This window comes from Tamandua tetradactyla, chromosome 6 (assembly GCF_023851605.1).
Source record: "Tamandua tetradactyla isolate mTamTet1 chromosome 6, mTamTet1.pri, whole genome shotgun sequence".
NCBI classification, from domain to species: Eukaryota; Metazoa; Chordata; class Mammalia; order Pilosa; family Myrmecophagidae; genus Tamandua; species Tamandua tetradactyla.
In genome coordinates this window covers 72,332,329-72,357,301 of record NC_135332.1, presented here as the reverse complement: position 1 = coordinate 72,357,301, position 24,973 = coordinate 72,332,329, and the positions used below count along the sequence as shown (strand labels likewise).

The following is a 24,973-nucleotide window of genomic DNA, read 5'->3' as shown; positions in this document are numbered from 1 at the left end:
ATTACCCATTTAAAGTCTCCTTTACGGTTCTCTAACATTATGATTATGGGGAGAGAAAAGGGGAAGGGACCCAATATCTGGAGCCCGGCACAGAGCTGTGGCTTCATTACCGTCATCTCGGGTCATGGCAACAACCCCATAAAGGAGATACTGGATTTCAATTTTACAGACGTGGGTATGGAAGCTCAGAGCCTTTACGTAACTTGTCCAAAGTTCCCAGTGCATGGCACAGCTGGGATAGAGATGTCAGGTATGCCCCACTTTGAATTCTATTGCTTTTTCCCTGTGCACATGGCTGTGGAAATACCTATAACTCATGTCAAGTTAAAAAGAGACGCAACTCTATCATGGGACAGAAACCCTAGAATGATCTGAGACTCAGCACCAAGGGATTGAGAAAACCTTCTGGACCAAAAGGGGGAAGAGTGAAATGAGACAAAGTGTCAATGGCTGAGAGATTCCAAACAGAGTCGAGAGGTTATCCTGGAGGTTATTCTTACGCATTAAGTAGATATCACCTTGTTATCCAAGATGTAATGGAGAGGCTGGAGGGAACTGCCTGAAAATGTAGAGCTGTGTTCTAGTAGCCATGTTTCTTGAAGATGATTGTATAATGATATAGCTGTCACAATGTGATGGTGTGATTGTGAAAACCTTGTGTCTGATGCTCCTTTTATCTACCTTGTCAACAGACGAGTAGAACATATGGAATAAAAATAAGGAATAGGGGGAGCAAATGTTAAAATAAATTTAGTTCGAAATGCTAGTGATAAATGAAATCGAGGGGTAAGGGGTATGGTATGTATAATCTTTTTTTTTCTGTTATCATTTCTTTTTCTCAGTTGTCTTTTTATTTCTTTTTCTGAATTGATGCAAATGTTCTAAGAAATGATGAATATGCAATTATGTGATGATATTGAGAATTACTGATTATATATGTAGAACAGAATGATACATTAGTGTTTTTGTTTGTTCTTAATTTTTTTAATTAATAAATAAAATTTAAAAAATAACAAAAATTAAAATAAAAGAGACACAACTCTGCTAAGGTGTCAGTTCTTGCCAAACTGATCTATAGAGCCACTGCATCTCCAATCACAATCCCAGCAGGCTTTTTGGTTTAGAAATTGACAATCTGATTCTAAATTTTATAAGGAAGTCTAAAGGATCTAGAACAGTCAAAATATGTTTGTAAAAGAAGAAATCGCACTATCTGATTTCAAGACTTTCCATACAGCTGCACTAATCAAGAATCAGCAAGTAAATCAGTGAAACAGAGTCCATAAATAGACACACACATACACGAGCAGTTCATTTTTGATGTCCGTGGAGAAAGGATAGTCTTTTCAATAAGTGTTGCTGGGAATTCACATGAAAAAAACAAAAAACAAAAATCTGAGCCTGGAGCCCTACCTCACACCATAACGAAAATGAACTTGAAATACATCACAGGCCTAAATATAAGAGCTAAACTCTAAAACTTCAGCAGAAATCGCAGGAGCAAACCTTCATGACATTGGGTCAGGCAAAGACTTCTTAGAGAGGACAGAAAAAGCATGAAATATAAAATAAGATTAATAAATTGGACTTCATAAAAAATTTTAAAATTCTACTCTTTAAGAGACACTGCTAGGAGAGTGGAAAAACAAGCCTCGGACTGGGAGAAAATATTTGCAAAACATATAACCAATAAAGGACTTGTATACAGGACATGGGAGGAACTCTTACAACGCGATTATAAAACAAGCCACTCGGTTTTAAAATGAGCAAAAGACACTTAGCCAAAGAGGATAGATGGATGTCAGATAAGAACATGAAAAGAAGTACAGCATCCTAAGACAAGGGAAATGCAAATTAAAGCCTCCATGCCATTCCACTTCACACCCACAGGTGGCTACATTTAATGGCTAACATTTAATGGCTAACATTCAAATGACCTGACAATTGCTAGTTTGGGTGCGAAATGAGGATGTGTGGGAATCTCAGACACTGCTGGTGGCAATGCAGGAGGGATGCAGCCTCTTTGGAAAGAGTTTGGCGGTTTGCTACAAAGTTAGATCTATACTTACCTATAACTCCTCTCCTAGAAATGTACTCCTAGAAATGAAAGCTTCTGCCCACGCAAAGACCTATTCAAAACGATCGTGACAACTTGATTCATGACATACCCAACTGTAAACAACTCAAATGGTGGAGAGAGAAGTTGTGGCATTTCCATTGAACGGAATACTACTTGGCAATAAGAAGAAACAAATGACTGATCTTGCAACATAAATGACTCTGAAAGCATGATGCGCAGTGAAAGAAGCCAGACTGCCCAAACTACACATGTCTCGTTCTGTTCACATGGCCTTCTAGAAAGGGCAAAACCCCAGGAGACAGAAAACAGAGGAGAGGTTGCCTGGGGCTGGAGGTGGGGGAGGGAACTGGCTTTGGGGATGAAGGAAATATTCTGTCTCGAGGAGAGCCCGTGGTGACACAGCTCTCTGTCCGTCTGCCAGAGTCCACTGAACTGTGCACTGAAAAGAGACAAATTGTATGGTACGTAAATTATCCTCAATAAACCCAGCTTACATAAGTTACTCATTTCCCCCTTTTTAGAAAGTAACAGCCTAATAAATGCCTAAAATTTGACCATAAAAGTACGACATCTAATTAGAAATGGCAAGAGAACCTTTAACACGAGATAAAATGTTTTGTACGGAAGGGATGGGCCACGGTGGCTCAGCAGGCAGCGTTCTCGCCCTGCCATGTCGGAGACCCAGGTTCGATTCCTGGTGCCTGCCCATGCAAAAAATTTAAAAAAAAACAACAACTCATGTGTAAAAAAATAAATGTCCTACGGACCGAGACCAGCCACTTCACCCTCAGTGCTTGCTCTCAGGAAGGGGTGAAACAGATGGCAGGGCCTGGGTTTGCACCCCTGCCTATGGCGGTTCAGAGCTGCGTGCCCCAGAAAACAGGGTCTCCGAGCTCATCGGCCCCTGTGGGTGTGAACCCCCTGTCAGTAGACCCCTTCGGTGAGGTTCCTTCAGGTAAGGTGTGGCCCCCGCCACCAGCATGGGGTCTAATCCTGTTCCTGGAGACCTTTATAAGCCGAATGGAAATTCAGACAGAGAGAGAGAGAGAGAGAGAGGGACACGGGAAACAAGGAGTTGAAGAGATGGAGTTTTAATGTGCTCCCTGCAGACTCATCAGGGTCGTTTATTGAGTCCCATGCCCACCTGCCACGTGCCTGAGTCGCTGACTTCACAAAGGTCTGGCGAGTGGCTGTGGTCTGTGAGGTGTCGGCATGGTTAGGGGAGGTCACGCCATCACCCCGGGCAGCTGGCTTCTGGACGGGGCAGTGTCCAGCTCCCAGGGGCAGGCCCCACAAGGGACCAAACAAGCAGACGTGCCCAGTGGTCTCAGGGCAGCCCTGGGGATGGGGTGTGGAGGAAGGATGGAATGCTACGTGCCATCGTGCAACCCCGAGGCGCCCTGCCCAGCCCCTGCGTCCAGGGACACATTTTCCCTTTTTTTAAATGGACAAAACATAACAACATACAAACACGAACATTCTTAACACAGGAACATTCCATTCTTGATATATAATCAAGGACTCACAATCTCATCACATGGTTGTATATACATCACATGATCATTTCTTAGAACATTTGCATCACTCCAGAAACAGAAATAAAAATAGCACACATACCATACCCCTTACCCCTCCCTCTCATTGACCACTAGTATTTCCATCTACCCAATATATTTTAACCTTTGTTCCCTCTATTTTTTTTCTATACTCCTTACCACTCACTTTCATTGTTCACTAGTATTTCAATCAACTCAATTTATTTTAACATTTGTTCCTCCTATTTTTTGCTTATTTTTAACCCAGATGTTTTACTTATCTGTTTGTATCATCGATAAAAGGAGCATCAGACAACAAGGCTTTCACAATCACACAGTCACATTGCAAAAGCTGTATCATTATACAATCATCTTCAAGAAACACGGCTACTGGAATACAGCTCTACAGTTTCAGGCAGTTCCCTCCAGCCTTTCTAATACACCTTAAACTAAAAAGGGGATATCAATATAATGCAGGATAATCTCCCAACTCTATTTGAAATCTCTCAGTCACTGACACTTTATTTTGTTTCATTTCACTCTTCCCCCTTTTGGTCGAGAAGGTTTTCTCAATCCCTTGAGGCTGAGTCTCAGCTCATTTCAGGATTTCTGTCCCACGTTGCCAGGAAGGTCCACACCCCTGGGAGTCATGTCCCACATTGAGAGGGGGAGGGCAATGAGTTTGCTTGCTGTGTTGGCTGAGAGAGAGAGAGAGAGGCCACATCTGAACAACAAAAGAGGTTCTCTTGGGGGTGACTCTTAGGCCTAATTTTAAGTAGGTTTAGCCTATCCTTTGCAAGGATAAATTTCATATGAATAAACCCCAAGATTGAGGGCTCAGCCTATTGCTTTAGTTGTCCCCACTGCTTGTGAGAATATCAGGAATTCTCCACATGGGGAAGTTGAATTTTCCCCCTTTCTCACTATTCCCCCAAGGGGACTTTGCAAATACTTTTTTATTTACTGTTCAAATCACTCTGGGATTTATTGGGGTATCACTCTGGACAAACCTACAAAATCTCATGCCCTACTCAAGGTTCCATATATTTATGGTATTCAATCAAACTGTCCACATAAATTATATTAAGAAATGCACTAGTCAAAATACAAATTTTGTACCAAATAAACATTGCTTGCTTTAGTCTTGCACATAAGTTAAAGTTTCAAAATATGAATTACTATTTTTAACACCCTGTAATATTGACTTTCCTTTGTTCTTCCTTAGGCCTAGTGTTAAGTAGGCTTAGTCCATCCTTTGCAGGGATAAGTTTCATAGGAACAAACCCCTCAAGGGATTGAGGGCTCGGCCTATTGATTTGGATACTGGGACACATTTTCAATGGAGATGACCCTTGGGTCATCTTGGTTGAGGCTGCAGGTCCCCAGGGCTGCAGGCGTCCTTGGGGGTATGGGGCCTGGGTGGTATGGGCAGCACCACCTGCCGGACCCCAGGCCATTGGAGGCCCCTGGCAATACCTGCCCATTGCAACCCCCATCCCCATCTGTCACAGGTGGGTAACAACAGCACCCAACTCAGTGGATTTGTGGGGGCCACGGACACCCTGCTAGACACAGAGACGGGCAGCAAAAGGAGAGCCAGGAAAAGCCAGTGTTGGCTGAGCTGCAGGAGATGCTTAGTCTGGCCCTGCTCCTGGGCAGGAAGGAGGGTCTCTCGTGGGGACTGTGACCTTGTCCTGTCCCCTTCGCTGCAGCAGCAGGCCTGTGAGGTGCCATCTCCCCATTATTGACATTTAGGGAACAGAAGTTTAGAACATTTTGAAGCCAGCCCTCCGCTTGCTTGTACCAGGCACCTGGTCCGCTGAAGGGGAAACAACCACGTTTCAAGCTTTTCCCTGCATTCTTATGACAGGATGTGACATCCTTACAAAACAGGGAAGGCGGGAAGGAACTGCAGAAGAGAAAGGCACAGCCTCGAAGCTAGACTTGTAACTGATGCCCAGAACCCCTGGGAGCAGTGTCGTGGTGCCCCCCTCCCCAAGAACTGGGAGATGAGATTGCCTTTAAGTCATCAAATCAACCGAAGAGGAACGAGACCAGGGAGATACAAAGGCATGGAAAATGAGAAGGTGCAAAAATTGGCTGGAACCCAATGCAGGGTATTAACTTATCTGAAAAAAATAATGTGGGCATCAGAAGGGAGCAGGGGCCCGCGGGACAGAGAAGGCCTGCTGAGGCAGGAGGAGCACGGGGGTGGGGGTGGGGGGCGGGTTGTGCAAGCTGTCTGAAGACGAGCTTCCTGGGCTTCTCCTCTGTGGGAACAGATACACCCAGCATGGCCCAAGGCCTTGGAACATTCCGGTCCTAGAAGTGATTCGCCAATAGCAGTTCTAGTTATCACCTGGCTCCCAGGTACTTTCCTAAAGATAAGGATGGAACATTTGGTTCTTTAGCGCTTGTGTTTCAAAATACCTGTCAAAATATTGGCATTCTGGTCAGCCTGTGATAAGCCTGATGAGAAAAAATCAGCCCCTAAGGAAATGATGCATTCTTGATGTGATGGCGAAACCAGGCTTCCAAGCCAGCAGGGCCTGGTCGACGAACTTTCCTGGGTAGCTGCTCTTTTTAATGCCCACCTGTGCCTACACAGCTGCAGGGGAGCTGCCCTCACACCCAACATCCTGATGATCAGTCAGGAATACCACCAGTCTCATTTGATTGCTAAAGTTTATCTATGAACTTGAACAGTGAGTGCTGGTGTATAGTGTTTAGTTCAATATCTGTACTCTTGACCCAAGAGTAAGAAGTCATGTGATAATTTTGTTTTGCAGTGCCCTGGCCTTCTTTCCAACCTGCCTTGGGTTTCTGTCTTCAGAAATGACATGAATGCAGTGGTGAATGAATGCAGTGGCTCTCGACAGTGAGAATTTGCCATTCTCATGGTATCTTACCAGGTCAACACATACAAAATGGACCTCCTGTCGCCTCTGTGCCTTGACGGGTCAGGTTGTTGGAGGGTCATTTGAGGTAGAGCCAGATGGTCTTTCAATTGTTGTTAGGTGTGTGTGTGTGAATCTCTGTGTGTGTATTTCTGCGTGTGCGTGATTCTCTATGTGTGTGATTTTCTGTATGTGTGTGATTTTCTGCATGTGTTGGTCAAAACAGTCAATGAACATTCTGTGCCTGCATATTTGAAAAAAACAAGACATTGCTGGTAGGATCCAGAATGCAACACCACAGAGTTGGCAGGGGTGGGGGTGCTGGAGGGTGTAACTGTCAGCCGTCCTGGGCAGTACCTGCCAAACCTGCACATGCATACACCCTAGAACCCAGAAATTCCAGTCTGGGGATTTATCTGATGGCTGACATATCTGTGTAATGTAAACTGCAACACACTAGATCGAGAGATGGTGATGGAGGAAGCACTGCGCCAGCAAGAATGCTACGAGAAGGCAGGAAGGCTCTCTAAGGCACATATTTGCAAAGACCCCAAGATAGAATGTTAAAGGAAAAGATCAGGGCACAGGGCAGTGTCTGTGGTATGCTACTGGGGTGCAAAAAAAGAAAATACAGGATATGAACAAATATATTTTCTAGAAATTACGTGGAATATCCAGGTAGGGAAACCCAAGGAAACAGACACATCGGTTTTCTGTGGGAAAGGGTCTGGGTGACCATGGGACAGGGGTGAGAGGGAGACTTCCCTGTACGCATTTTTAAAAAACAACAAGTTAACCAAGTGACCGCATTATCTACTCAAAACAGCAAATTGCAAAAAAAGAAAACAAGGCAAAGTCACGTCTCTGAGGACATGGGAACTAGCCGGGGGGCGAAGAGGAAGATTTGCGGAGAGGATGGGGAGGGGGCAGAGACCAGGGGGCGAGAAAGATGGGGAGGGTCGCAGAGTTGGCAGCTATGTGCTGGTGTCCCCAGTGGGCGAGCTCAGAGTGGAACCCCGAAAGCTGACCCGGGGGCTGTCCTGGGGGCAGGAGCATGGCCTGGGCCTGGCCGGGGGTTGACGGCTGGCTGGGCACCCACGGACCGACGTGCCACCCGGGGCCACGCAGCCCCCGTCCTGCCGGCCGGGACGGCACCTAGCGTGCAGGCACAATGGGTCTCTCTGCCTACAGACTCTGAGGAGGGCAGAGAGGGCAGGCCCAAAGCCCGGGCCTCACGGGGTTTAGCGCCGCTGCCTGCAGCTTTCAGGGGGAAGCCGCACTTGCCTGGACAATTCCACAGCTCCCCACCCAGCTTTCTGTTGTCGACCCAAGGAGGCCAAGGAACGGGATGTTTCTAATCCCCCAGCTCTATTGGGGTAAGTGTCTTGTTTTAAGAGCAATCACAGGTGCCTCAGATTTTTACCACGGGGAGGAGGGGAAGCCACCTCCTAACGGTGCAAACCCCACAAAGCATGCTAGACTGATGGCCGCAGCGCCCCATACCTGCAGAATGGGGGGGGGCAGCCAAGGCCCAGAAAAGGGGGAGGGGCTCTGCAGGAGCCACCTCGGTCCCCAACAACTGGCCCGGGTCACACACCCACCTGCTAGGGGGGGCGGGAGGGGTGTTCTCGTTCCCCTCGCTGGGCATAAAACGGGGGATTCGGGCTGGACGCAGGCTGGGGCCCAGTGACCGCGCAGGTGGGGCTTCCCTGCGCAGGTGGTGGAGTGGTGGTGATCAAAGGCGGACCCTGACCTCCCAAAGGCAAGTGTCCCTTTCTCTTTCTTTCTCTCACGGTTTCTCCTTAATCCCCCCCCAGGAAATCCGAGCACGGCCGGCTCTGCTGCTCCCAGATCTCTGGGAAGTTAGAAAGGACTTGGGAGGCACGGAATCTCGGAGGACAATCGCAGGGCTTTCAGGCCGGAAGTCGGGGCTGCGGGGCCCCCAGGTGCGCCTTTGTACCACACCTGGCCAGGTGGGAGCCGAGGGCGGGGTCGGCTCCTCCCTCACCCCCCCGCATTCTGCAGCCCCTCAGGGCCGTGGGGGACGGGCCACCCCATGCCCCCTGGCCAGCTGCTCCCCGCCCCACTGAGTGGCAAGAGGCCCCCCCCGGCCCCCACCTGAGCGCCTCCTGGGTGGTCCTGTAGGCCTCGTCCCGGTGCCGCATGCCCAGCAGGCTGACCGCCCACTGCTGCAGGATGCGCTTCTTCTCCACGCAGATGGCCTCGGTCTCCGTGCAGGCCTGTGGGGACGGGGGGGCTCCTGAGCGCCCACCTACCACCCACCGCCCTGCAGGGGAGCCCCGCAGAGCCCAGGCCTTCCCCAGTGACCTTGTCTCCCCGATTTCCCCCTTTCCCCTGGCATCAGCTCCAAAGAAATGTGGAATGTCACTTGGGCCTTTTCTCAGGGTGGCCATGGGGCTGGGGGCTGCAGCACGGGGGAGGAGGAGGCCGGCTCCCTGGGAGACCCCTGCCAAGCCCAGACGCCCACCCGGCTTTGGTCCAGGCCCCCAGTGCCCATGAGTCCTCTTTACAGCCTGGGCATGGGGGTCGGAGAGCTGGAACACGCTCAGGGTCACCCAGGAGGAGACAACTGTGGCGCTTGAGCCCCTTCCTGAAGGCACCCACTTGCCACCTGGGAGACACGTGTCCTTGGAACCGCGGGGGCCTCCACGAGAGCCCGGCGCGGGGGCAGAGCCTGGGCCCCACCCAGCTTGGGAAGGAGGAAGCAACTTGGAGGATGAGGGCAAGGTGTTCCGGGGTGGGTTGAGCTGAGGTTGGCTTGTGCTGGGATGTCGTGGGGGCAGTGGGGGGCAGTGGGGACAGCCAGATGAGCCTGGACGGGACCAGGTGGAAGGTCTGTTCCCGGGTGGGATGCAGAGGGGAGGGGCTGGTCCCCCTGTGCAGCTGCCTGGGCTCAGAGCTCAGCCTGTTCCTCACGGTCTCTGGGAAGGCCCCTCTGCCCCCTATGCCTCAGTGACCCCTGAGTGCCTCCAGCCATGGCATAGGGACAGGTGGGGTGGCTGTGGGGCCACACACCATGCTGGCCACAGCCATCACTTTCCATGGCATTTACAACCTGACAGATGCAGGGCTCTGGCCAGCGGGCAGCGGCCTGAGCAGCTGGAGGGGGTGTCGCGTGCAAAGACTCGGGTTGGGGCATCATCGGGGCATCATCGGGGCATCATCAGGGCATGAGCGGCGCCGGCCCCAGGCAGCAGCCCAGACGTGTGGTGGGTGTGGCAGGAGTCACAGGTGTACTAGCGCGTGCCCAGACTGGAGGGGGGGTTCCACCCTTGCTGAACCGCCTCTGCAGTGCAGTCACTTTCGTGTCACGTAGCCGTGATCACCATACGCTAAGAACAGCACGCATTGACCGTGAGCCCCAGAGCGGTGGGGCCTGCTTGTGCGTGCGTGAGTTGGTAACTGGAGAGGCCGCTGCTGCATACGGTTAAGTGGTTCATGCGGAGCCCAAAAGTGCCCTGTGGAGGCAGCAGGCGGGAGCGGGGGAGGCCACGGGGCGGGCTCCGCAGGCTGTGCTGGCTGGTCCTGGCGGCGGGGCGCTTTCCATGGCCCTCCTCGAGGCTGCAGCGTGTCCCCACGTAAGGACTGCCGCTGAATTCAGTCTTTGAAGGTTTTAAAATCCACCTTCCCTCATTTTTTTAAAAAGAAATGGGATCAATATGGAATAAAAATAAATAATAGGGGGAACAAATGTTAAAATAAATTTAGTTTGAAATGCTGGTGATCGACAAAAGGGAAGGGTAAGGGGTATGGTATGTATGAAACTTTTTCTGTTTTTGTTTTATTTCTTTTTCTGAATAGATGCAAATGTTCCAAGAAATGATCATGATGATGAAAATGCAACTATGTGATGATATTGTGGATTACTGATTATATATGTAGAACGGAATGTCAAAATAGGAATGTTTGCATCTGTTTAGTGTTCTTTGGTATTTAAAAAAATAAAATAAAATAATTTTTTTAAAAAAGCCTTTGAAAAGAAAAAAAAAAAGAAATGTGTTCATCCTGTGCAAATTAGGATTTGCAAATAAACAAAAGGAAGGAAAGGAAAACACCAGAAGCCCCTCGGTCACTTAGAGATAAGGGCTTCTAGCCGCCCTGGAATTCGCCAGGGTTTGGTTCTGCAGCCTGACGTTCAAGACTAAGAAATGTGCGCGGGTTTCCACCTGAACAGGGGCTTCCTCACGGCGCCGTTTTGTTGCAGGACAGCACACTGCACAGACGCGTCACGCTTTGTCTAAAGTGTCCTCTCCTGGGGGACCTTTCCTTCCCGCGACACGCTGCCCTGCTAAGCGCTGTTTCCTGGGTGTCTCTAATTCTCTCTGCTTACGGCGTTCTCGCTGGGCAAAAATGTCATTTGCAAAAATCTTTAGTCGCTTCCTTGCAATGAAATCCAAGTTTTGGAGGTGGGGATGGAGGGGTGACAGAGAGAGCATTACAATATGGCCCCCCATAAAGGTCGGGGTAGGGACGAGCAGGCTTCCTCACCACCCGGGCCCCGCTGTCCCGTGTGGCCGGCCGGCTGGGAGGGGAGCAGCCTGCAGGGCGTCCTTTCCCACGGGCTGCCCACGGATTCCTCACCCGTTCCCTCGAGGAGGGTCCCTGGGGTGCCTGTTCCAGGTGTGAGGAACGCAAAACGCATGGGCCGTGGGGTCCCTGCCCTGCTGGCAACGCGGCAGCAGAGACAGACAGACAGACAGAGGTTACGGGAAGACAGGGCAGGGGAAGGCGTTCACGGTGCTGCTGCACGGCCAGGCGTGGCCTGAAGGCGCTGGGTATGTCCTATGGACGCTAAGGTCCCTTCCCACCGCCCGGAGTCATCTCCCAGATGCCTCTCCTCCTTCCCTGCTCTGGGACTGACATCCAGGCGTGTCCCTGTTTTGGGGTCTGTGCTGATCTTTTTTGTTGTTTGTTTGTTTGGCGTGGGCAGGTACCAGGAACCAAACCCGGGTCTCCGGCAGGGCAGGCGAGAACACTGCCTGCTGAGCCACCGTGGCCCGCCCTCCATCCTGACCTTTTGCTTGGAGGTTCCTGCCCTTGTACGGTGCTCGAGAATCCTGCTCCAAACCAGGGCCGCAAAAACATTATTCTTTATTTTCTCCTAGTCCATTTCCCCTCTGTATAAATACTTGAGTCCATCTGCAATTTATGTTAATGTCAGATATGAGGAAAAGATTTAACTTCTTTTTTTCCAAATGATGAACCAAATGTCCTCAAACCACTGCCTGAATAATTCTCTGCTAAACAAGAATTCACCAAATGTTTGTAGAGACCATTGCTGGTCTCTGGGCCCTCTCGTAGGCTCTCCTGGTCTGTCTGTCCAACCTCGACTGCAGTAACACACCACTGAAACCTCTAGAGCTTGCTACCGTAACTCAGTGTTTGGCAAAACCAAACCCTCCCAGGCAGCACGGGACCCTCTTAGGAAACCTGTCAGGCTCGGGCAAGCTGGGACACTCGCTCACCCTGTGCGAATCTGCATTTTCAAAACAATTCTTGGCCAGTCTTCCTAATTTAGGTTTCAGATAAACTAAAGGCTCATCGGTCAATTAATAAGTAGCTCCTCCTTCCCACTCCCCCACCTGGAATTCTGATTAGATTTGGGAATCTAACCATGACAGGCTACTTTTATCTACAGGGTGGAGAGAATTAGCAGCTTCGGTTCTAATTCCCCGCACTGCCCCCGACACCAGGTGTGAGTCCCCACTACCTCGAGTCTCCTTATCTTTCCTCTAATGCGAGCACATTGTTTCCGGCACCCATGGCGCAGGCGGTGACTCATGCAATACAAAGTAGTCGCGGGAACTTTGGTTTCCCAAGTTGCCCACTGGTGGCCCCTCCTGCCCACGCCTCTATGGGCAGTGGCGGGGGCACCCCCCGGGGGGGGACAGCGCTGCCCATCAGCTGAGATCATTATGGGATGTTGGTCGTCCCGGAGAGAGGCCCTCCCTCGGCTGAGAACCTTATAAGCCCCCCCGCCAGCACGCTGGCCCCCGAGGCGCAGGAAGAGGAAAGGGCATCTGAATTCCTGGCGGGCCTCAGCATCCACCCACCAGGCCGCTGTGCGGGCCATCGGGCCAGCCCCCCGCGGCAGCAGGTCTTAGGGCTCAAGGCGGTGCATAGACGGGAGGCAGGTGGCTCTCGGCAGGCGTGGGGAGCTGCCATCCCCCCATCATTTCACTCTCAGGAGGCTCAAGCACCACCCGTCCCACGCCCGGCCCTGGGCGCGCCGTCCCTGCAGGGTGTGGCCGGGACCGCTGCCCGGGGCTGCGGCCGGCGCCCTCACCTCGCTCACCGCCTTCCTCAGGGCGCGCGTGTCCTCAGCCTGGGCGAGGCGCTGGGCCTCGAAGAGGGCGATGTGCTCCTCCAGCTGTCTGGCTCTGACAGTGAGCTGGTCCACGTGCAGGTCCTGCAAGCCAGAGGGGGACAGGCCCGGGAGGGACACGCCCAGGCCCGAGGCCATTCCCCGCCCGCCCCTTGACCCGCATCAGTGACACCAGGCGCAGCCGCCACCTCCAGGGTGGGTGCTCCAGGGGCAGCAAAGCCGGGCGCCTCTCTGGGGGTGAAAGGCAGAGGGATCGGGAGATGCATGGAACCGTGCCCGATACCTGCTGCTGCTTCTCCGTTTCCGCCCGCGTCCTCTCCGCCTCCGCTTTCTTCACCACTTGCTTCAGCACGCAGATGTCGTCTCGGACGTCCTGGTCCATGTGCTGGATGTAGAAGAGACGCAGGGCCAGGCTCTCCACTTCGGCCTGCAGAGCCGCCACTGGTCGTGGGGGAGGGGGAGAAGCCAGGGGAAGGGGGTCCAGTCATCACGCGTAGTTTTCCCTTGGCCTGAAACCAAGGGCGCCAAGGGAGGGCTGGAAAACTACAGCTCCCTGTGCCCCTCCTGACATCTCAGGGTGAGACTGGGAAACGGCTGGGGAAATACAAAGCCCCGGACTTTGCCATCAGAGAACTCGCAGTCTCACTGGAGAGACAAAACAGACGAAATCACGCGTAATCGTATGTTCACAAGTTGCAACAACATGCCATTCCATTTCCCAACGCGTATTAAGAGACCTTCCCCCAGAGCCCAAGGATACCCTGAAATAGAGCAAAGCGTAAGGCTTGGCGTGAATTTTATGCATTTCTAACCATTTAAAGGTTAGTGATCTTACACAGAGTCCTAAGGCCCTGGGAGGGAGCCTAGAGCACGTGCCAAAAGGGAGAAGCGCATCGCAGGCAAGGAAGGACGAAGCCTGTCCACTGGGGCCGGGCAGCGACCTGGCAGCGACCTGGACAGCACTTGTCATTTCCATGTCAGAATCGATAGCTGATTGTTACCAGCAGACGAGATGCTTCCTTCTAGCAAAACTCACATGAGGTTGATTCACAAAGCCAGAAAACTCATTCATTCGGGGAGCTAAACCTTGGTCAGTGATGGCCTGCCTGCTTACTCCCAGGCAGTGTTCCTTTCTCAGTGGGCAGATCCAAACAGAAAACCGAATTATAGATCAAAAGGCTTGGGGGTAAGCATCGTATTGGGGCTGGGTGTCCTTGAAGTCTAGTGCTTCAGCTAGGGAAAAAAAAAAGTAGTACAAGAGTGTTGTGAAAATCCTAAGAGTAGAGACTCTTCTAGCTCCTGTAAGGGTGACGACTGTGAGAAAGGGAGGGAAGAGAAGCGGGAAGAGAAGGGAGAGGGTTCGGAGTCTGAGAGGATGCCACAGAGATGGATGGAAGTGGGCAGATTTGGGATGCACTTAGACTCCTCTGTGGTTTCTGTGACTTTTTTCTCTGGCTGCCTTTAAGACTTTTCTCTATATCACTGGTGTGAATCAATTTGGTTAGGCGTGCTTTGACGTAATTTTCTTGTGCTTGGGGTTTGTTGAGATTCTTGGATCTGTGGGTTTATTGTTTTCATCAAATGTGGAGAATCTTCGTGAATTGCTTAAGTATTTTTTTCTGTCCTCCCCTTTCCTCACCTCTGGGGACTCCAATTACATGTCATTAGGGCACCTGGAGTTGTCCCACAGTGCCAGGGTGCTCTGTGCTCATTTTCCCCACTATTTTTTTCCTCTCTGTGATTTTCTTCACAGATTCAAGTCACTAATCTCTTCTTCTGTGATGTCTAATAAATTGGCCATTAATTTCACTTCTGTCTATTTTCATTTCTATGCATTCAGTTTTGGCCTTCCATTCTCTACTTAAGATGCCCAACCTCTCTGCTACCTTCTTGAAATATGGAATTCAGTTTGAATGAGTGTTTTAAAGTCTTTGTCTACCCATTATTTATCACCTGCCATTTCTGGGTCAGTTTCTATTGACTGATTTTTCTCCTAAACGTAGGTCAGATCTTTCTGCATCTTTACATGCCCGGTGGTTTTTGATTGGAAGTCAGTTGTGCACTTAATCTTGTCAGTCCTGGATTTTTTTTTTTTTTTTTTTGTATTCCTATAAATATTCTCTGCTTTATGTGAACAGTTTAGCTACTTGGAAGCAGCACGGCCCTCCAGGCTGGGCTTAAGTTTCCTCAGGTGGGACCAGAGCCACCTTCGGTCTCGGGCTAACCCTGACATGCTGAGTCAGCATCGCCGGAGGGCCACCCTGGCTGATATGGACACTAACAGGTCCCAGGCTTGGAGAGCCCCCTCTGCTCCTCTCCAGGGCTCCTTCCCTTGTCTCTGCTCTTTTTCTCATTCGTGGGAGTCCAGCAGTCCTTGCAAAGAGGTCGGCGGGCCTCTGGGGCTCTCCCTTGTGCAGCCTGCTCCTCTCTGGTGCTCTGCATGGGAACTCCCAGCCCCGCTCCTTCACTCCTTCCAGGGGGATGCGGGATCCCGCGGTGCCAGGGGCAGTCGGAGGGCTGGCCTCCCTCAGGTGCTCCCGACCTGCCTTGCCTGATGTCCAGAGCCTGAAAACATCTTCAGGGATTGTTTCCTGTTTTTTCAGTTGTCTCAAGCAGGAGGAAGAGCTGGCCACGTGACTCCATCTGGGTTGGAAACAGAACTGCTGTAAGATTATCACTGGAGGAATGGCTTCTCAGACATGGAAGTGTGGGGGTAGAGACAAGAAAAACGAGATGTGGAAAGTTAGATGCCAGGATACCTGGTCTTCAGTTCACACACACGCCTCCTCTCTTTCTCTCTCTCTCTCTCTCTTTTCAGGCTCTACTCAATAAACCGTAAAGGAATGAAAAGGTGGCCTGCGCCGAGCAGAGAGAACCGTAGAGGGGAACATGGCAAACAAGAGCTTTCGAAACAAATTCGTTAGAATGGAAGCAGATGTTGCAGTGACCAGCCTGGCCGAGCCGGGGCCCCTGGTGGGGCTCACAGTGGGCTGTGAGCCAGCCTTCCTGCAGATCCAGGCCCCGGTGTGCAGAGGCTGGGGATTGCCCAGGTTGGACCCCTGCGTCTCTACTTCTGCAGCCAGCAAATCACCCCCAGTGCACTTTGTGCTTGTTTTCACTGAGCACGTTATTTGAGTAAACCCCTTCAGGTGAAAGCGTCGAGAGGGTGGGCACAACTTTATATTCTGAGAGATACTGCTCGACGGCCCTGGGGGAGGGGTCCCAACTCACCCGCTCTCCCACCCCATCTAAGACACACGAGTGTGCACATTTGCACTCTCCATAGGAGCACTGAGTTCAGCCCCTTTTTTCTTCCTTGATGGGTGAATAACTAAAAGTCAACACTTCAAATATTAAATTTGAGTTAAGCCTACGTGCACAGTCTTGACTGCTCTTCTCTGACCTACCTAGCCTGGACCGCCCTTCTCCAGGGACATTAGTCCCTTACTGATTGGTTTCTACAGGTTCTTGACGTAACAAGAGACAGTAGGCAGAATTTTTAAACAGCTCCATGACCCCTGACCCCGGTTAACTGGGTTATAGGGCAAAAAGGAGAATATTTGGGTGGCTGAATTGACTCACAGGAGCTTTTTAAAAAATCAGACTTTTCTCCAGCAGGTAGCAGAAAAGGAAGTCAAAGAGACTCAAAGCATGAGAGGGAGTCAACGGGCCACGGGCCGGCCTGGAAACGGAGGGGGCCAGGCGGCCAGGGACGCAGGCGGGCTCTGGGAACTGAGAGCAGACCCTGCTGATACCTTCACTGCGGCCTCGGGAGCCTGGGGAGTCCTGCACCGCGCTGGACTCCTGATCAAAGGCCTGTGCAATAATACGTGCAGGCTGGTACTGGGTTTGTTTATACACATATATAAGTATATATGGGTATTGTTTTGAGCTGCTACGTTCGTGGTCCTTGTTATGCAGAGATACAAAACTAATGCAAAATACGGATGTTGTCACAGATGTTGCAAATGTTTATCTCCCAATTTTTGCTTATCTTTTACTTTATTGTACTTCGTTGTTGTTTTTTTGTTTTTTTTTTTTGCATGGGCAGGCACCAGAAATCGAACTTGGGTCTCCAGCATGGCAGGCGAGAAGTCTGCCACTGAGCCACCGTGGTCTGCCCTATTGTACTTTTTTGACATTTAAGTTTTAGTTTTTGTATAATTGAACCTGTCAAATTCTTCCTCTCTGGCCTCTTCACTTCACCTCACCTCATGGTGACTTTCTTCACCTCAAGTTATTTAAAATATATATGTTATCTTTCCTGTTCTTCTAATGCTTCGTGATTTTCTTAACTCTTTACTGAACCTGGAACTTACTTTTTTGGGAAGTAGGAATCTACTTATTTATTTTTCAGATAGCCAAATGATCAAAAACTATTTAGCGAGCGAGCTATCTTTTCTCTACCGATTTAAAAATGCAACCTGTACATTTATGCAATTTGCCTATGCTAACTTCCCCAGACAATTCCCTGCTCTCTTTTCTGTTCCATGGACGTTTTTCTATCTCTTCTACCAATACCATTTTGTTTTTATTACTATAGATCTAATATATGTTTTTATATTTCACAGGGTAATTTCCCTTCATTATCCTCCCTTTTCAAAATTTTCTAGGATGTTGCTGTGCATTTAGTCTTCCAAGTTAACTCTAAAATCAAATGTGTCGAGAATAGAGTTTTTAATGTATTGATATGGAATCATCTCCAATAAAATATTGTTTCATGGAAAAAAAACAACAAAGAGAGCAATGGCTCTAATATGTAGTTCTTTGTGTAAAAAAGAAAAAAAATATACACAACCTGTGATTTTGCTTTTGTAAGCAAAAATATCTCTCAAGGAATACACAAGGATAGATACTACTGGTTGGCTTTGCAGAGAACTGTGGCTGGGGGGCAGACATAGAAAGGAGACTTGCCACTGTAGAGATCTCGAATTTTGAACAATTACTTTTTCAAAATAAATAATTGTGTTAAATAAATTTAAGTTCATTCAAAACATCCCATTAAGGATTGAGATGGAATTGCATTGAATTTATTAAGCTGGAGAGAAATGACATTTTTTTTAATCATGCCATCCTCCCATCTCGTGTTACAGTTGCTCCATTTATTGAGATGCTTATTCCCTTTAAAAAAAATCTACTTTTTTTCTTCACGTAAGCTCACTCAGTTCTTGCTAGATTTATTCCAAAGCATTTTATGGTTGTGATAGCTATGATGGATGACATTTTAAAAAATTATATTTCCTAACTAGATATGTATTTCTTAATTGATATCAAAGAAAAATTATAGAGCTGGTATCCAGCTACTTCATTGATTTCTTACTGTTTTTCTTTATTCTTTTTTTCACCAATCACCTTGAATCTTCTAGGTAAACAACCATATCACTGATAAAGCATGATAATTTCAGATTTTATTTCCAAAATTTATAGCTCGTTTCTTTTTCCTGATTCGTTGCATTGCTAGAACTTCCAATACAATGCTAGATAAGTGATACCTCACATCCTCAAATCATTCCTAATTTTAACTGTAATATTGCCAACACTTTCCATGAAGTAAACGTTTCTTATGAGTTTCTGATAAATACTTATAAAGTAAAACACTTTCCTTCCACCCCAATTTAGAGTGGACCTTAAGTTTCATCAAACACTCATTTGGAACCCATGAAGAAAGTCTCTTTTTTCACCTTTAACTTATGAATGTAATGTATTAAATTAGCAGGTTCCCCAATTCCAAATTAGTCTTGAATTCCAGGAAACCCTTATTGGGCTGTGCGGTATTTTTCTTTTAACATATTGCCAACATTAATTGGCTGATATTTTGTTTAGGATTTTCACACTTCCTAAATGAGACTGGGTTTACAGTTTCTGATTTTGTCAGGTTCTGGGGTGAGTATTATAGGAAGCGTTCAACAAATCAGGGGAGAGATTTTCAAATCTTTTCCAGTTCCTGAAGAGTTGAATAACATCAGAAATATCTGTTCACTAAAGGAAGACCAGAACACTTCCGTGATTCCTTCTCACACTTTTAGGAAAAAGAGATAGTTGACAACATTTTCCACTTCTTCAATCACTGAATCAGCACAATGCATGCTTTTTCTTGAAATTAAAAAGAAAAAAAAAAAAGGCAATTACTCAGAATTGTTTTCATTCCCAAGTTTATTACTTGTGCAATCATCTCCTTTTTGCTCTTTGCCAGGCATGCCAGAAGTTTAAGTTTGTTACTCATTAAAAAAAAAAAGTTTTATTTACCTAGTTCAATTTTTTTTATTTATTTCACCAACTTATGGCTTCCACCTTTATTAATTTCTTCTTTCTACTTCTTGGTTTGTTTGTCCTGTTTTGTTTTACTTTTTATCATCCTAAACAGAGTGCTTTGTTTTCAGTCTTGTTTATGGCGACATACAGGAGAGTAGCAAGGTCTGGGCCTTGCCGAGTTGCTCTGGCTGCCCCCGGAAGTCTCCGTGTATGACTTTCTTGTCGGGCACGGTTTCAGTGTAGACTGATCCCTGTTTGCCATCGTTTGCCCTTTTGGTCATTGACACTCGGACCCGTGGCTCCCCACTGGGTGAACAACTGTTTTTTTTTTTATTTAAAGCCCCCTTCTTTTTTCCCCAAGCTCCCTTCTTTCTGAGCCAGGCCTGTGTCCATGGGAGGGGCGTGCTCTGGCTGCCCAGTGGGTTCCGTCACCAGGTGTCATGTCTTCTCTCAGGCCTGGGGTCTGCCTGCCGAAGACTCGGTTTAACGTGACGCTTCAGTGGCCGGTGGGCCTCACCTCCCTCCTGGGGGCGTTCTGAAGGGCAGTGGGTGCCGAGGCTGGGCCCCCACCCCGCCAGGCTGGGCAGAAAGAAGCATGTATGGGCCGTCCTTGCCTGGTTGAACAGCTTCTCTTCCTCCCCCTGACAATCTCTGGAAGGGACATAATGTCCAAGAGGTTGTGTGGCTCTTTTCAGGAGCCCACCCACGCTTTCAACCCTGGCCAGGGGGCTGGGGAGACACTCTGCAACAGCTCGAGGGGGCTGCACAGCTGCCTCCTTCAGGCCAGTCTAAATTCCACGGCATTGCTGATTGTTCCATGGTGGACACCGTCCTCTCTTTCTGGTACTTTCTGAATTGGGTCTTACTGGGGAGGGGTACCGAGAAACATGGACCCTTGGTGAAACCTCTGCACATTTGTCAAGACCCCAAAATGTTGCCTTACAGTCACAATTGGGATGTACGTGTGATTCTGTTTTCTTCTGGACTCTCTAAGCTTATTTTCCCCATTTTAATAGCAATATAGAGTTGATAGAGAAAACTTGAAATATAAAATATCACACAGACCAAAATAAGCTGTCATCCGTGAGGAAGCACAGCCAGCCATCACCGTCACCTACACACTCCGTCATCTATACCCTCCTGATGTTGTCACCTATACCCCCATGTCACTGTAACCTCTCATGTCACCATCACCTCCACTCCCATGTCAACATCTACACCCCCATGTCACTGTCATATACACCCTTACATCATCACCATCATCTACACCCTCGGTCACTGTCATCTACATCCCCATGTAACCATCATCTACACCCTCGTGTCACCTTCATCTAACCCTCAGTCACTGTCATCTACACCCCCATGTCACTGTCACCCACACCACCAAGTCACATCAGTTACACCCTCATGTCACCATCACCTACACCCTCAGTCACTGTCATCTACACCCCTGTGTCACTGTCACCTACACCCTCACGTTACCATTACCTACACCCTCATGTCACCATCCTCTAAGCCTCCACTCTGTCCCCTCCACCCTCATATCTCCAGTCTGTTTGAACAGGGATGTTGCTTCAGTCGTTAACATCCCATATAAAATGCCACAGCCCACCACCCTCTCATCTGCCCCCAACACCAGGCTTTCCGATTAATCTGCTGCACAAACCCTCAGGTCCTGCTCCCTCTGGACAGGGCCCCCAGCCGCGTCAAGCCCTGCAGTCTAGGCTGGCCGGGGCCCATAGGCTCACCCCAGCTCTGCTTGCTCAGACCCACCCCCTCGGAACCATGCCCGTGTCCTCCCCTGCTTTTGCGTCTCTCCCTCACCCCCCACCCCACCTCCCCACGTCAGTTCCGCCGTTTGCAGCTTTCTCTAGCTAGACGCCCTTGAAAGTGCCTGGGCCTTTCCTCCTTCGGGGGCCAGCACGCACCTCGCTTTCCTCTGCGCCCCCGCGCTCCACACCCCGCCGCCCTCGCCGAGTACCATGAGGGCCCAGGGGACGCGCCCCCGGCGCGCGGGCCGCCTTACGCTTTTTGCGCTCGTCGTTGGCGGCCGCATAGGTCCTGGCGTAGAGGGCGCGCACGCTCTGCAGCTCCTCCTCCTTCTGCCGCCGCTCGCAGGCGGCCATGGAGTGGCGGTCGTGGATCTTCTCCAGCTGCATCTGCAGGCGGGCCAGGTGCTGCTGGACCCCGTAGAGGCTCACTCCCAGCTCCTGCCTCTGGGTCCGGCTCTGCTTGGTGGCCACGCCCTGCGCCCAAGAGAGAAGCCGGGTCATCAGGACGGAGGCACCCAACCAGGGAGGGCCCGAGGCTGCAGGTGCACCCACCAGTTCTTGGAGCTCCAGTTTCAGGTTTTCAATCTGTCGGTTAAGATAGCTCTTCAGGGCAGCCTGGAATCTTATCATCAGGGGCTAAAAGAATGGAGAGGCATGCGCCGTTACTGTCCGGTGTCATCGGGGACTTAGCCCAGGTCCCCTCAGCTCGCCCTTGGCTGATGTTCCCCACTGCCGCTGGACACCTGAACTCTGCTGCAGATTAAATGCGCCTGGTGGTGACATCCTGGACACTGCTGAGCTGGGTGCATGGAGAACCCAGGCGGTGGCTCTGCTTTCATGGCTGTTCACAACATTTTCCCCACCCAACTACTGCCCCATCTCACGGCTGCGGGGAGTGTGTGACCTTCCAGATGGGCTTGGGCAATTGCCCAGCGGGGTGGAACAAGGAAACTCACATCTGGTTGGTACGCCCTAAACAATGGCTCTTGGTAGGGACACTTGGCAATGTCTGCAGACATTTGGGCAGGTCACGACTGGCAGGGGGCCCTGCTGAGGCCGGCGATGCCCACCAACATCCTGCCATGCCCAGGACAGAGCACGACCCGGCCCAGAGGTCAGCAGTGCCAAGGCCAAGGGCCCCTGCCTGTGGGACCCATAAAGGAGAATGCGGGGCACGAAGCAGCAGCCCAAACTGTGCAGGCGAATCGGGCAGGGAGCAGGTGAGACGAGACCCAGAGGGGCCTGAACTGCGTGAGACTGTCTCTAAGAGGCGCCTCACGTGCCTGAGGCAAAAGCAAAACCTGAGAAGAGTTTGCTTACGTGGTCTGGGTCCAAAACCACCAGCTGGGGCTCGTCTTCTTCAGCCTCGTCACTCCCCTCGGACTCCATCCTCCCCGCCAGGGCTTCTTCCTCGGCTGAGCTGAGCTGCTGGATCGTGTCCAGGAATGGGGGGCGGGTGCCTTCCCTGGGGGGGAGTTCTGACGCGTCTGGGGAGGAGGTGGGGTGATAGCAAATAATGAGAATTACTAGAGACCGGGTGGGGGGTTAATAACTCCATTTTTATTATTCTGGGGGAGTCAATGAGTGAAGCTGAGCTCAGCCCTCTCCCAGTGGCCTTCATGAGCACCGTGCAGCATTATGACAAAGAAAGAGCATTCGAATGGATTTGGGTTTAGAAACGCTACTTACAGCCTCTTAGAGTCACTGATCCTTTCAAAGGATCAAATTTTAAAGGTAGACAAGAAGGAAGCTTATTTCATACACTGATACATAAGTACAGAGAGAAGAGAGAGGCGACTACTTACTTTGGGACTAGGTTTGATTTTTTTTTTTTATGTTATCAATTGATTTATTTTTGCGTGGGCAGGCACTGGGAATCAAATCCGGGTCTCTGGCACGGCAGATGAGAATTCTGCCACTGAGCCACTGTCACACTGCCCAATTTGATATTTTTTAAAAATAAGAAACAAGCTATAAATAAATAAATAAATAGGAAGCAGCTGATAAAATGAAAAAAGAAATGAAATTGTCAATGAGGCTCTAGTTTAAACTTTTCTCTCAGTCCAGGCTGGAGAGACTGTTTCCACTAGTTCAATCACATGCTGTCTTCTTGTCGCTTACGAAGAAGGTAGCCGGGCTTTTTAATTGGACGATTTGTGCACTATATAGAATAGGTAAACTTACGCTTTGTGGATCAAGAATTAAATCCCCTTACCAGCAATTCCATGTGTCCCGCATGCTTTTGGGGTAAGGGGCTAAATAAAAAGACAGGGTATGTTGGGAAAGCCTTTGCAACTCAGCCAAGAGATTGCATTCGCGGGGGGGTGGGGGGGTGCTGTCTGCAGAGCCCCCTGCTCTGTGACCCAGAGGCCCTGAGAAATGGAAGTCAGGGGAGCAAAGCTGGGGTGTTGGGGTCAGTTGAATTATGTGCCCCAAAAAACAAAAATGCATTCTCAATCTTAACCCACTCCATTGTAAATAGGACCTCTTGATAGTGTTATTTTTCGCTTAAGTGTGGCCAACTGAGTCAGAATGGGTGTTAATCCCATTTCGGGAGGCCTTGTTTAGAAGGCCACAGAGGGGGAGCAAACAGAAGCTGGGAGTTGTGACACCCAGGAGAGAAAGGGGAAGAGGCCGCTGCGTGCATTGCCATATGAGAGAAAAGTCAAGAACCAAGGATGGCCAGCAGCCAGCCCCAAAAGGCCACGGTCTTTGGGGAAAAAGCCTTGTCTTGTTGACATCTCGAATTTGGACTTCTAGCCTCAAAACCATAAGCCAAAAAATTCCCGTTGTTTAAGCCCCCCCATTGCGTGGCATTTGCTGTAGCAGCTGGGGAGCTAAGACAGATGTCCAAGACAGGTGTCCTTGGACCTGAGTTAAGGTTCATTGTGCGGTTGACGTGGATAAGACAGTGACTCTTAGAGTCCTTCCTTATGGGGTTAGTGTAGGGCTGAATGAGATTAAATGGAGTACCCGCTCAGTAAGGCTGTCCATTTCTGTTCCTATCACTTCTAACTTTGGGTTCTCAAGAAATCAGGGAGCAGGAGGTTAGGGGGCACCCCGCGCGGCAGGTGGCACCTGGCTGCAGGGCGAGCAACTCCTCCACCCTCAGGAAGGGCTCGTCTCTATCGGAGGACAGGACACTGCTCCCTTGGCTCAGTCGGAGGCGGTGATGTGCTGCCTCTTTCTCCTCCTGGGATTCCGTCTGCAGCAGAAACAACTGAAACCAAATTAACAAGGGCTTCCTAAAGATCCCAAGTCATCACAGTATCCAAATTCAACGGGATTGCTAAGGCAATAGGAAACTGTAAATAAAGGTTGCTTGGCCTTTGCAATTGGCCAAAGTATAAAACACCTAAACCTCCCCCCAGGGAATCCAGGGGTGGTTTCTGGCTGCCTCGTTCTCCAGCTATGGGTAAGGCCTGCGGCTGGGTCATGCATTGGATGGGGTTCAAATTTTGTGACTCAAAAATTGAATCGCCCTACCAGCAATTCCGTGTATCCCTGTGGCTGGCTCATGCATTAGATAGGGTTCCCTTCTTCATCCCGAGGATGCTAATAGCACTTCTGAACAGTCTCTTTCTGACGGCCTGAAAAGTGTCTCCCAAGAGGACTGTTTCTTTTCTTCTTTCAAACTATCCCACTTCGGGGAAATTTCAGTAAGAGCTTCCCTCTTGGCTCCATTTTCACTTTGAAAGAGACTCTGGCAGTAATTCTTATTGGCGAGAACTGCCGATGATATGCTGGTCTGTATTGGTTCCGATACACAATGAATCCGTGCTTTGTGGCTCCCACAGGGCACACCACGAATCATCTCGTGCCGTCCTTGTAGCAAGCCCACCAGGCAGGTTCTGGTCGTTTCTGTTGTCCGTTGATGGGGAAGGGGGCGCAGCCTCCCAGGAGACAGAGGCTCACCCGAGTTCACAGGGCAGACCCAAGGCAGGTCCAAAACGAAGGTTGTCGCCACCTCCAGCCCACACGCTTTCCAGTGGCAGTGACACAGATGGTGTTGGCTCTAGGAATTACTTCAGAGGCGTCCAGAACCGTGATGGCATTATTGGGGCCCAGAGTCAAAGCCCGCTTCCCCAACC

General features: G+C 49.8%; 1 protein-coding gene across 4 annotated transcripts in view; it reads right to left on the bottom strand.

The window, feature by feature from the left end:
* The window catches only part of CCDC40 (coiled-coil domain 40 molecular ruler complex subunit), a 62,876-nt gene that overhangs the window by 20,177 nt on the left and 17,726 nt on the right, over nucleotides 1-24,973 (bottom strand). For 3 of the 4 annotated variants that reach the window (XM_077166155.1, XM_077166156.1, XM_077166157.1), the window contains exons 4-9: nucleotides 23,961-24,087; nucleotides 22,203-22,369; nucleotides 21,137-21,518; nucleotides 13,142-13,299; nucleotides 12,820-12,942; nucleotides 8,631-8,752 (exon numbers count right to left, since the gene is read on the bottom strand). In XM_077166155.1, coding sequence (XP_077022270.1) covers nucleotides 8,631-8,752; nucleotides 12,820-12,942; nucleotides 13,142-13,299; nucleotides 21,137-21,518; nucleotides 22,203-22,369; nucleotides 23,961-24,087 — 1,079 coding nt within the window. The remainder of the gene's footprint in view (nucleotides 1-8,630; nucleotides 8,753-12,819; nucleotides 12,943-13,141; nucleotides 13,300-21,136; nucleotides 21,519-22,202; nucleotides 22,370-23,960; nucleotides 24,088-24,973) is intronic. The other variant, XM_077166154.1, reaches the window with a different exon arrangement.